Below are 12,497 nucleotides of genomic sequence, written 5' to 3'. Positions count from 1 at the left end.
GGAAGGGGCGCCACTGACCCGGGCACCGCTCACCCTTACTACACCCTTACTACACGCTTATTACACCCTTACTACACGCTTACTACACCCTTACTACTACCCTTACTATACAATAGAACAAAAGGATGGGTAGTTCAGGTTTGCAAGCAATCCTTCAAATGAAGTTTGTGTCTGACAACAGACATTCATATCTCTGCCCCCGTGTGTGTTTTCTTGTATATGAAACATTGTGCATAATACATCTGCAGTCCGTATATCTCCCATTACCCCATAATAGCAGGAACAGAACCGTCGGGCTTCGTATCATCCATCGTAACTCCGACAGGCACCCCTTCATCCTCGATGAACATAGAGCCAGAGTAGCCTGTGACAGGTGGAAAAAGAGAGTGGTGTTACATAGAGTTACCATATTTTTTCTCTGGGAAGCCCTGGACACATGACCCCTGCCACGTTCTGCCTCCAGCTCCGTCTACAGTCCCGCCCCCCGCAAAGCCTTCTCTCTTCTGGACGAGCTCCAGCCACGTCTGGAAGGCCTAGAGCATGCTCGGATGTGTGTGATGTCATCCGCACATGCTCAGAGGCCCTCCAGATGCAGCCGTCTCTCTCTCTCCCTCCCTGCTTGCCCCTTGGTCAGGTATTATTGTTACCCTCCCCCCCATGCACCATCCTTTTCCACTCTGCTCATGCAGTATCATTTTCTCTTCTTCTCCCCTTGAGGTGCAGCATCTAACACCCACATCTCCTCCCCCCCCCCACCTCTTCCTGGGGTCCAGTAATTGTTTTAATTCCCTTCCTCCCTCCCCCCTCCACCAATGCATTGCAACCTTCTCATTCATTACCAGCACTGTCAGCAGTTACGGCAGGCCAGTTCCGGAAGCTTTCTTTCTGCAAGGCCCTCCTCTGTGGGGACAGGAAGTTGCATCAGAGGAAGTGGGCCTTATAGAAAAGAAAGCTTTTGGGACTGGCCTGCCTTGACTTCCAACTAGAGAAGCTTCTGGGACTGGCCTGCCTTGACTTCCAACTAGAGAATGACACGGAGACAAATTTTTCCCCGTCCCCACGGGAACCCATTTTCGGGTCCCATCCCGGCGAGTTCTTTTCCTGTTTCTGCCCTTGTCCCATTCCTGCAAGCTCTGTCCTCATCTGCACAGGCCAGGAATATCTCCGTTTGCATTGTATTTTTTTTTTTTTTATTTGACTGATAAGTATGTCAATAGTTTAGAATTTAAATAAAGAATTTTTTTTTATTAAAAAATAAAGTATCGGTGCTTCGGACGAGTGGAGCCTGGAAGATGCCAGAGAGTGAGGCATCTTGTTCTCCTAATTTCCTCCCAAAACATACACATGATCAAACTGGGGTGGCTAGCTATTTTTTGGGGTGTGGCTCCTGCCACCCCGGGCCGCCCTGATGCAATGCCTAGGCACTGCAGTGTGCTGCTGGGACTTAAAAACTTCCACATGTTATGGGCTACAATATCCACTGGTAGGGTTACCAGACGACCGGATTTTCCTGGACATAAATTCCTTTTTGAGCACGTGTCCGGGTTTTGAAAAGCTTCCTGTAAAAATCAGGTCAGGAGGGGGCATCCATGCGGTGACGTCGCGCGTGCATATGCATGACATCATCGGGTGGTGTTCGTAGATGGCGTCTGGGGGCAGGGCTGGAGGACAGAACGGGGTGTGACGCAGTGGGAACTGGGTGGGCCTGCGGGAAAATCCGGTAACCCTATCCGGAGCTCCAGCACTGGCATTTTAACTCTCATAGTCCTGTTTACTTTACTCTGTGGCATTCATGGGTTTTGCCTTTTCTCTCTTAACTTGAAAATTATTAAGTGTCACTAATCGTTTATCGTTTATTACACGTGATATACTGCCTCAGTTGCAGCACAATTCAAGGCGGTTTGCAACAAAATAATAAGGCTTTATATCAGGCTTGTCTAGCCTCTTTCTATCAAGGGCCTCATTATATATTTTAAAAAACATTTGGACGCCAAAACAAACCATTCTATTTTGCTACACGTTTTGTCAAATAATAGCAGTGTACAATGGTGCTTGTCCCCTCCCCACCCACCCTCTCTCGCTCATGTACCCCCTGCCTTTACCCAGTCTCTCTTGCACTCTCTCATGTGTCGCCCCTCACCCCCCGTCTCTTTCACCTCACCTGGCTTCAGCTGTAGAAGACGCATTGGAATCTCTTCTCCCCCCCACTGCGACACGACTCTCCGCAAGCTTGAGCGATGGGGTGATGGAAATTCAGGATCGTCTCCCAGTGTCAAGACTCACGAGACTTGAAAGCACAAGACCACCCCGAACTTCCCCGTCACCGCTGGCTCAAGCTTAGCGAGAGGTGAGTCATGGCAGGAAGGCGGGAATTCCACTGTACGCACCAAAGGATTTGCCAAGTCCTCTCGTATGAGGAAAGACTAAAACGGTTAGGGCTCTTCAGCTTGGAAAAGACACAGCTGGGGGGAGATATGAATGAAGTCTACAAAATCCTGAGTGGAGTAGAACGGGTACAAGTGGATCGATTTTTCACTCTGTCAAAAATTACAAAGACTAGGGGACACTCGATGAAGTTACAGGAAATACTTTTAAAAGCAATAGAAGGGAATCTTTTTTTACTCAGAGAATAATTAAGCTCTGGAACGCGTTGCCAGAGGATGTGGTAAGAGCAGATAGCTTAGCTGGTTTTAGGAAAAGTTTGGATAAGTTCCTGGAGGAAAAGTCCATAGTCAGTTATTGAGAAAGACATGGGGGAAAACATTGCTTGCCCTGGATCGGGAGCAAGGAATGTTGCTAGTCTTTGGGATTCCGGAATCTTGCTATTCCCTGAGATTCTGTATGGAATGTTGCTACTCCTTGGGTTTTGACCAGGTACTAGTGACCTGGATTGGCCACCATGAGAACGGGCTACTGGCTTGATGGACCATTGGTCTGACCCAGTATGGCCGTTCTTATATTCTTATAGGACAATCAAGCCATTATGACATCACTGACGAGGTTGGCTCTGAGGCACTGTGAATGAGGCATTATGACATCACAATCTCGGCTCTGGAATGTTGCTCCCATTGGGGTTCCAGAATCTTGTTATTCTTTAGGATTCTGAATGGAATGTTGCTACTCCTTGGGTTTTGACCACGTACTAGGGACCTGGATTGGCCACCATGAGAATGAGCTACTGGGCTTGATGGACCCAGTAAGGCTATTCTTATGTTCTTATGCCAAGCTTCCGAGGGCCAGAAAAAAAAAACACTTGATGGGCCAGATTTTGACACCAGGGCCATAGGTTGGACAAGCATGCTTTACATATTATCACAAGGCCGCAGTGTGACTCTGGCAGCAGGCTATACCACATCTGTTCCCCTGTCTTTACACTATACACACCCATTTTCCTCCAAAAGGCTTCTTTGTAGTACACCATGCACTTGATAACGGATCCCATCGGAAGCCGCTGGATCAATTGGTTTCTCAAAGCCGGCAGCTCTGGGTTACAGTGAATCTTTGTCGTCAGGACTGGAGGTATGGCACAAATTACATACTTGCCCTACAGGAAAATGAAAGACACTGGGATGTATTTCGTACACAGAACACTACCAATGGCTGCAGCCAGCCCCAGGGTAGATTAGAAGTACAATAACTACAGTATATTTCATGTACCAACATTGTAATACAATGGAGTCAGGGAAAGAAAGATTTAGGAAAGCACGGAGAGGCAATATCAAATTAAGAATCTTTTCTATTAAAGGGTCAGGCTTTTGCTTCTCTGTATGGCTGGCTGAGGTTCCAGTAGAGACAGCAGTACTAGAAAGAGAGAGAGAGAGAGGGAGTCCCAGCATTCTCTCAACAGTGACACCTACTGGAGAGAGTTAGGGAGCACCTGTATCTTCTTAATTAGCATTTGACCACCTTGAGCTATCCATAGACCGTTTTAATTACAAGGTCAGGAGGAAAACTTCAGGGTCCAAAAGAAAGCAAGCTTAACTTTGGAGCATCTTGAATATTTCCAGTAATATGTAAAAGCTAGAAGCGGATAGCTCATAACAAGCTCTTCAAAAGGTGTAGAATAATGACACCATAAATTTAAATTTGGAGAGGAAAAGCCTCAGAGCACAGTCCGGGACCACTGTTGTCACAAACCATTTAGTGCCACCTCGTAGGCATAAAAAAACATACAAATTAGTGGAGAGATTATTTGATGATCTTTGTCAGGGGGAGGCAATTCTAGTCCTCAAGAGCCCCAGGCAGGTCAGGTCAGGTTTTCCAGATATCCACAAGGAATATGTAAGAGATGGATTTGCATGCTCTAGATGCTCTAGCTCCTTGAGATGCAAATCTGTCTCGTGCATATTTATTGCAGATAACCTGAAAACCTGACCGGCGGATAGCATAGCTGGTTTTAAGAAAGGTTCGGACAAATTCCTGGAGGAAAAGTCCATAGTCTGTTATTAAGACATGGGGGAAGCCACTGCTTGCCCTGGATTGGTAGCATGGAATGTTACTACTCTGTGGGATTCTAGAATCTTGTTACTCTCTGGTATTCCGGAATCTTGCTATTCTTTGAGATTCTGGATGGAATGTTGCTGTTCTATGGGATTCTAGAATCTTGTTACTTTCTGGGATTCCGGAATCTTGCTATTCTTTGAGATTCTGGATGGAATGTTGCTACTCTTTGGGGTTCTAGAATCTTGTTACTCTCTGGGATTCCGGAATGTTGCTATTCTTTGAGATTCTGGATGGAATCTTGCTATTCTTTGAGATTCTGTATGGAATGTTGCTACTCTTTGGGATTCTAGAATCTTGTTACTCTCTGGGATTCCGGAATCTTGCTATTCTTTGAGATTCTGTATGGAAGGTTGCTACTCTTTGGAGTTCTAGAATATTGTTACTCTCTGGGATTCCGGAATCTTGCTATTCTTTGAGATTCTGTATGGAAGGTTGCTACTCTTTGGGGTTCTAGAATCTTGTTACTCTCTGGGATTCCGGAATCTTGCTATTCTTTGAGATTCTGTATGGAAGGTTGCTACTCTTTGGGGTTCTAGAATCTTGTTACTCTCTGGGATTCCGGAATCTTGCTATTCTTTGAGATTCTGGATGGAATATTGCTACTCTTTGGGATTCTGGAATGTTGCTACTCTTTGGGATTCTAGAATCTTGTTACTCTCTGGGATTCCGGAATCTTGCTATTCTTTGAGATTCTGGATGGAATGTTGCTATTCCTTGGGTTTTGGCCAGGTACTAGGGACCTGGATTGGCCACCTTGAGAACGGGCTACTGGGCTTGATGGACCATTGTTCTGACTCAATATGGTTATTCTTATGTTCTTATAGCTGTGGCTCCCGAGGACCAGAATTGCCTCCCCCTGATCTATGTGCGCTCCACCTATTTCACTGCTTTCAATGCATATTCATTGGGGAAATCCTGAAAACCCGACTGGAATACGGCTCTCGAGGACCGGAGTTCCCTACCTCTGCTCTAGAGCAGGGCTGCCCTAGTCCGGTCCTCGAGATCTACTGGCAGGCCAGGTTTTCTGGATATCCACAATGAATATGCATAAGAGAGAGATTTGCATACCAAGAAGGCAGTGCAGGCCAATCTCTCTCATGCGGATATCCTGAAAACCTGGACTGCCAGTAGATCTGGAGGACCAGACTTGGGCAACCCTGATCTAGAGCATTCCAAGACACAGAAAACAAGAGGTGGGAGTAAGTTTTAAAATCAAAACCTGGACAGTCTTTGCATTTCACTGACGTTCTGGCCATTGCCAAGGCACCAGGGGAAGCAAAGAGAAGGCCCACCTGGAACAGAAGGGCTTTATCTGGTCTTCCCAAAAGCTGCACCCACAGTCCCTTGGAGCCCACAGCGCTGCGACTTGACTCAATTACCTCATGCACTTCACGGTTCAGGGTCTCTACAAGGACGCCGTCTCTGGACTGGTCGATGCTGACCACTGGCCTTTGCAGCTTTACCCGGCCTTCCAGGCGGTCCATAATCTTCTCACTGATCTGACCGGAGCCCCCCACAAACTTTCTCTCCTGGGATCCCATGCAAGTTTGGAAGCATAGGAGAAAAATAAAACCAGCAGGGTAATGGATGCAAAACTAGGGAATAAGCTGCATAATTATGCCAAGACTGAATTATATCTCGGGAAGCTAAAGTTAAGATTTTTGCATTAAAAATTGGTGATTTTATGCACACGTTACTGCTAAAATTCACATTATATTACATTGCATCACAGTGCATTTCTAGACCTTCCAGATCAATGCGGTTTACATAACCAACAGCAGTGATTTTCAAAAAAGAATCTTAGAAATAAAGTCAATTTCAGTAACTTTTGAAAGTGCAAATATGAACCTGAAGAAGCAAACACATTACGGAGCTCGGTATCCCAGCCGGCAGCCTGGGATGTAAAAACGTCTTGTGAATTGTTTTCAATCATATTTCTATGAGCCGGTATCGTGGTTCATTCCTGTGGCCGCACTAAAAGCTTAGTTCATCAGCCCCTTCGATGGAAAGCGAATTCAGAAGAAAATATTCACACTTGTCGGCACTGGTGCAAACCCAATGGGTACTTTACATCAGAACATGGAAAATAAATGCTTTGCTTTGGCTAGGGTTGCCAGATTTTATGTATGTAAAATCCGGACCCCCCCCCAGGCTCCGCCGAGTTATGCTCCGTTATGGCCACGCCACGCCCCAGCCTCACCCTCCTCTGGACCGCCTCAAGTCTTCTTACGTCCTTTGGAGACCATATCTGGCGAAGGACGTAAGAAGACTTGAAGAGGTCCAGAGGAGGGCGACGAAAGTGATAGGAGGTTTGCGACAAAAGACCTATGAGGAGAGACTGGAAGCCCTGAATATGTATACCCTAGAGGAAAGGAGAGACAGGGGAGATATGATTCAGACGTTCAAATACTTGAAGGGTATTAACGTAGAACAAAATCTTTTCCAGAAAGAAAAATGGTAAAACCAGAGGACATAATTTGAGGTTGAGGGGTGGTAGATTCAGGGGCAATGTTAGGAAATTCTACTTTACGGAGAGGGTGGTGGATGCCTGGAATGCGCTCCCGAGAGAGGTGGTGGAGAGGAAAACTGTGACTGAGTTCAAAGAAGCGTGGGATGAACACAGAAGATTTAGAATCAGAAAATAATATTAAAGATTGAACTAGGCCAGTTACTGGGCAGACTTGCACGGTCTATGTCTGTGTATGGCCGTTTGGTGGAGGATGGGCAGGGGAGGGCTTCAATGGCTGGGAGGGTGTAGATGGGCTGGAGTAAGTCTTAACAGAGATTTCAGCAGTTGGAACCCAAGCACAGTACCGGGTAAAGCTTTGGATTCTTGCCCAGAAATAGCTAAGAAGAAAAATAAAAAAAAATTTAAATTGAATCAGGTTGGGCCGACTGGATGGACCATTCGGGTCTTTATCTGCCGTCATCTACTATGTTACCCTGCCCCCGTCAGCCTGCTCATTTCAAAACCCAGACAAAATGCCTTCTTGCAGTTGCACACTTTGGATTTTGCATAAAAGTTGAAGGATACAATCCGTTTCCGATTCGGGCAAGTCCGACGAATTCACTAACCTAAAAATATGCAGATGGGGGCGATCGGAGGAACGCCCCCCTCTGCCTCCACAGATCGCGCATGCGCAGACCCGTCTGAGCCATGACTTTTTTTTACTTTAAACTTTTGCGAGTCTGTGGGCTTAACCCGCTTTGGGTTAAACCCATGGGCTTGCACGGGCAGTCGGGGCAGGCATGTTTGGAGCCCGATTCTCCTGCTCCTATGCTGCGTCAGCGTCGTTGTCAGCCTCTTCCCTCCTTCCCTTCAGTGTGAACCTGCGGGTTTAAAGCTGGCGCTGCACTGCGGCATGCAGCCCCGCTTTATAACCACGAGCTTGCACTGCAGGGAAGGGCGGCAGAGAGCAGGAGATTCGGGGCGAGCAGGCAGGGGTTTCGGGGCAGGCAGGCAGGCGCGTTCGGGGCGGCAGAAGGCAGGGCAGTCGCAAAAGGCTTCAGCCAGGGCAGGATTCCAAGTTTCCAAGTTTATTAGGTATTTTGATTTATCGCCAATTCAAAATTCAAGGCGATGTACAAATTAATAAAAAAATTTTGATAACACACTTACAATTATTAAATAAAAACAGACGATTATCTAAAATACAAATATAACATTACACTTAAAGGGTATTTCAACAAATTAAAATGAAACAAAAGGAAAATTAGTTAATGGTTACATTCAGTGTTAAAATCATTAGTTCAATTTTAAAATATTTAATTCCTGGGAAAAACAATAGGGAGGGAGACAAAGACAATTGACCTTTTAAATTAAAAATGCAAGGAGAAAAATTAGTCAGTAAAGGCATCTATATATAGAAAACTTTTAAGTTCAGACTTAATTCATCGAGAGCCCCTAGGCACACAAATACACTGGGCCCCCCTGCCCCGCCCCACCCCACCATGCGCCCAGGCGGAAACAGGAAGCTGCATCAGAGGGAAGCTTTGGGCATGCAGCACCGCTTTCACCATTACAGTTCCTGTTGCCTTTCTTACTTTCCGTCAATGGGGTGGGGGCCGCGTTGCCGATCGATGCTAGAGGGGCCCATCGCCGTTTGGAAAAAACAATGTCGATGCCTTCCTTCATCGGGCCCCCCTGACCATTTTGGGCCCTAGGTCACGTGCCTACTGGGCCTATTGGTTAATCCTGCCCTGGCTTCAGCGACCGGTCCTCGGCAGTCGCTTTTTAGGAGCCCAGTCGGATCAAAAAATAGTTTTGTGAATCGCGTCCCTGCCCTGCTTGGCATGCAGTTCCCGTCATTTGCATGCGCCCACCGGAATCTGATCGCTACACAGGTTAGTGAATACTGCAGGAGGGAAATCTGGTCGCAAACGGCTCGCAAACTAGCCCTAAGGGCGGTTAGAAATCTATTTGTAAATTAGTGTAATTAGAACAAATAAAGTCTATTATTGGTTAATGCCAATTACCAGCTAATTATGCATTTAAGTTGTTACAAGCATAATTGACACTATTCTATAATTGTGCCACACAAAATTAGGCTCTAGCCGAGTAGTACCAGGGCAGAGTGTGGGCATTCGGCTTAATTCTACAGAAAGCTGGCAAGAGTCACCACTGAATATGGATATTTAGTGCCATCTTTTCTATGACTGGTGACACTGGATGTACAAAGACAATTTAAACATTGCATCCAGCATTTTAAAAACCACCAGCCACGTTGGCCTCCTTTCAAAATTCCAGAGTAAATACAAAGTGACTTTCAGATGGAGAAACCTCTAGATACCTCTTAAACGAGATTTCTACTGATTAGTCATTCTATTGTCTTCTTGGGATTATGAAGAGGTCGAAATACAGAAACATAGAAACCTGATGGCAGATAAAGGCCAAATGGCCCATCCACAGCATCCACTATCTCCTCCTCTCCCTATTGGCTAAGGCTCTTAACATTTGCATCTCCTCTCCCTATTGGCTAAGGCTCTTTACACCTGCATTGTGATGTCATAACACTTTTTGTTATAGAAACAGAGTAACGTGATGGCAGATAAAGGCCAAATGGCCCATCCACAGCATCCACTATCTCCTCCTCTCCCTATTGGCTAAGGCTCTTAACATTTGCATCTCCTCTCCCTATTGGCTAAGGCTCTTTACACCTGCATTGTGATGTCATAACACTTTTTGTTATAGAAACAGAGTAACATGATGGCAGATAAAGGCCAAATGGCCCATCCAGAGCATCCACTAGCTCCTCCTTTCCCTATTGGCTAAGGCTCATAACATTTGCATCTCCTCTTCCTATTGGCTAAGGCTCTTTTCAGCTACCATAGAACTTTAGTAACAACAGAGAAACCTGATGGCAGATAAAGGCCAAATGGCCCATTTACAACATCCACTATCTCCTCCTTTCCCTATTGGCTAAGGCTCTTAACATTTGCATCTCCTCTTCCTATTGGCTAAGGCTCTTTACACTTGCATTATGAGGTCATAGCACTTTATAGTTATAGAAACAGAATAACATGATGGCAGATAAGGACCAAATGGCCCATCCAGTCTGCCCATCTGCAGTAACCATTATCTCTTCCTCTCTCTAAGAGATCCCATGTGCCTATCCCACGCTCTCTTGAATTCAGACAGTCTCTGTTTCTACCACTTCTATTGGGAGACTGTTCCATGCATCTACCTCTGGAGCCTCTTAACTTCATCCTATGTCTAGAAAGAGGGAGAACAACAAACTGAAAATCTCGATCTATTAGGATTGAACCATCTCCCCCAACTCCCCAGTAGGGGAAGAAGAGTCCTGAAAACCAAAGCTGGTACCAGAACGTGGTAAACAAAACAAGCATTGCAGAAAAGCACTGACTTTGGAGAGGGGGGCACACTTAGGGCTAGATGCACAAAACGTGGTCGTTAAGACTGTGCGAGTCACTGTTGGCCAATATTTTGGCTGACTCTGGAACAGCAAATGATGTTCTAATAAGTTTGCATGCAAAAGATTTGCACAGAGGTTCCCCCCTAATCCCATCCAATCAGAGAGTCTTTAACACATGCACAGAGCCAGTTTGGGGAAGCCCAACAGCTGAGTGGAAGGGGAAGCCCCAAAGCAGCTGTTGGGGCTTTTATCTTTTTTTTTTTATGGCACAGATGTGTGTGTGTTACACATGCACAAAATCTGCCCCATTAAAAAAAAGAAAAAAAAAGCCTCCTCCCGATGAACGACCCTGGTATCAAACAGTATAAAAAAATCAGCAGGAGGGACATACACTCCCTCCTGCTGCTGCGAAGCAACCACCCTGCACTGACCCCCCCCCCCCATGCTCCTCCCAACTGACCCCTCCCCCTCTCCACTCCTTCTCCCCAAAAAACTGGCAGGAGAGACACCCATTCCCTCCTGCTACCAGATACTCCTGGCTCCCCCACCTCCCAACCCCCCCGTACCGCAAATATAGATGACAGCAGGAGGGATGCCCAGTCCCACTCCGAAATGGTGGGCCTTCCCCTTCCCGGTGCATCCTGGGATGCATGCAAAGGGACCTAAGGCCATGATTAGCTCAGACGCCTAAGGACCCTCTCAGGCATCTGAGCCTAACAGGGCCTTAAGCCTCTCCCCGCGCATCCCAGGATGCACCAGGGAAGGCCAAGGCCTGCCATTTTGGAGTGGTGGGCCTGCAAGCAGGAGGGATTGGGCATACCTCCTGCTGTCATCTATTTATGAGGTATGAGGGTGGTCTGTGGGGGGGGGGGGCATCCGGTGGAAGGAAGGACAACCTTCCTGCTGATTTTTTAATACCGATTCTGGCATTCAAGATGTCTGGTTTTAATATTAATGGCCTCATTTGCATGCCAGAATCAGAGAAACCGTACGGAGAACCACACGGCGAGCCGCTCTGTGCAGTGGGTCGGCAAATTCGATCAGTCGCTGAAGTGGTCAAACCGGCTGAGCGACGATCGTTAGACAATCGGGGACTTTAGTGCATCTAGCCCTTAGTTTCCTACAGGAGTTTCAGGACTACAGGAGTTTCCGGAGCCATGTGTCTCATTTCTTCCAACATGAAATTGTCAGAGGTGGTGGGACACAACGGTACTGGACTGTGGCCTGTGAAGGAAAAGCCTCACATCGGTGCTGAGGCATATGGCGGTGGGAGGCCCAGATGATGAAGCGATGGGGGAGACAGCGGCAGGCTGGAGTGGGGGCGCTGGCATTCCTAGTTCCACCTCTCCCAAAAATCGGGCTTGGTTACTAGAAGGTGTAAATCAGGGGTCTCAAAGTCCCTCCTCGAGGGCCGCAATCCAGTCGGGTTTTCAGGGTTTCCCCAATGAATATGCATGAGATCTATTTGCATGCACTGCTTTCATTGTATGCTAATGGATCTCATGCATATTCATTGGGGAAATCCTGAAAACCCGACTGGATTGCGGCCCTCGAGGAGGGATTTTGACACCCCTGCTCTAAGCTGAGCAGGAGTCCTCCTTCTACGGTCCTGCCAGTGGGTGGTGCTGTTTCACTATTACATTTTCAATAGTGAAGGACAAGCAAATTCTGGAGGACTCCAGGGAACCTACCTCTTCCTGAATGAAAACACAATATTGAAACACCACCCCCCCTCCACTGGCAGCAGTGCACTTGGAGGACTCCAGCTTAGAGGGAACGGTGCTCATGTAACCTACCTAAGTGTGTCTCTTGGCCAAAAGTTAAGTCTCTTTTCTGGTTTACAATTTTACTGGTTCCATTTAATATGTGGCAAGGGCTGCTTTCTTTCCTTATGTCCGAGAACTAATGAGTTGTGGGTTCTTTACAGAAATACCCAGCACGCCATTTCTCTTGCATACCTGCCCTCCGTTGGTAATAGAGAACATCCTAACGGTCCCTCCACACAGCTTCGTATACCACAGGAACCAGAGCAGGGACACTTGATGGGGTTCTGAGGTCACATTCACATTCACAAAAAGCGTTGCGAATCTCCGTACCGTGCTGCATGTGGAAAAGAATAGA

General features: G+C 46.8%; 1 protein-coding gene across 2 annotated transcripts in view; it reads right to left on the bottom strand.

Annotated features, from left to right (window-relative positions):
* LOC117362746 (amine oxidase [flavin-containing] A-like) overlaps positions 1–12,497 on the bottom strand; it is a 147,449-nt gene that overhangs the window by 24,398 nt on the left and 110,554 nt on the right. For both annotated transcript variants that reach the window (XM_033949651.1, XM_033949650.1), the window contains exons 6-9: positions 12,335–12,476; positions 5,883–6,032; positions 3,385–3,544; positions 268–364 (exon numbers count right to left, since the gene is read on the bottom strand). In XM_033949651.1, the coding sequence (XP_033805542.1) occupies positions 268–364; positions 3,385–3,544; positions 5,883–6,032; positions 12,335–12,476 (549 nt within the window). The remainder of the gene's footprint in view (positions 1–267; positions 365–3,384; positions 3,545–5,882; positions 6,033–12,334; positions 12,477–12,497) is intronic.

This window comes from Geotrypetes seraphini, chromosome 6 (genome assembly GCF_902459505.1).
Source record: "Geotrypetes seraphini chromosome 6, aGeoSer1.1, whole genome shotgun sequence".
NCBI classification, from domain to species: domain Eukaryota; kingdom Metazoa; phylum Chordata; class Amphibia; order Gymnophiona; family Dermophiidae; genus Geotrypetes; species Geotrypetes seraphini.
This window is presented reverse-complemented; position numbering and strand designations above follow the sequence as displayed.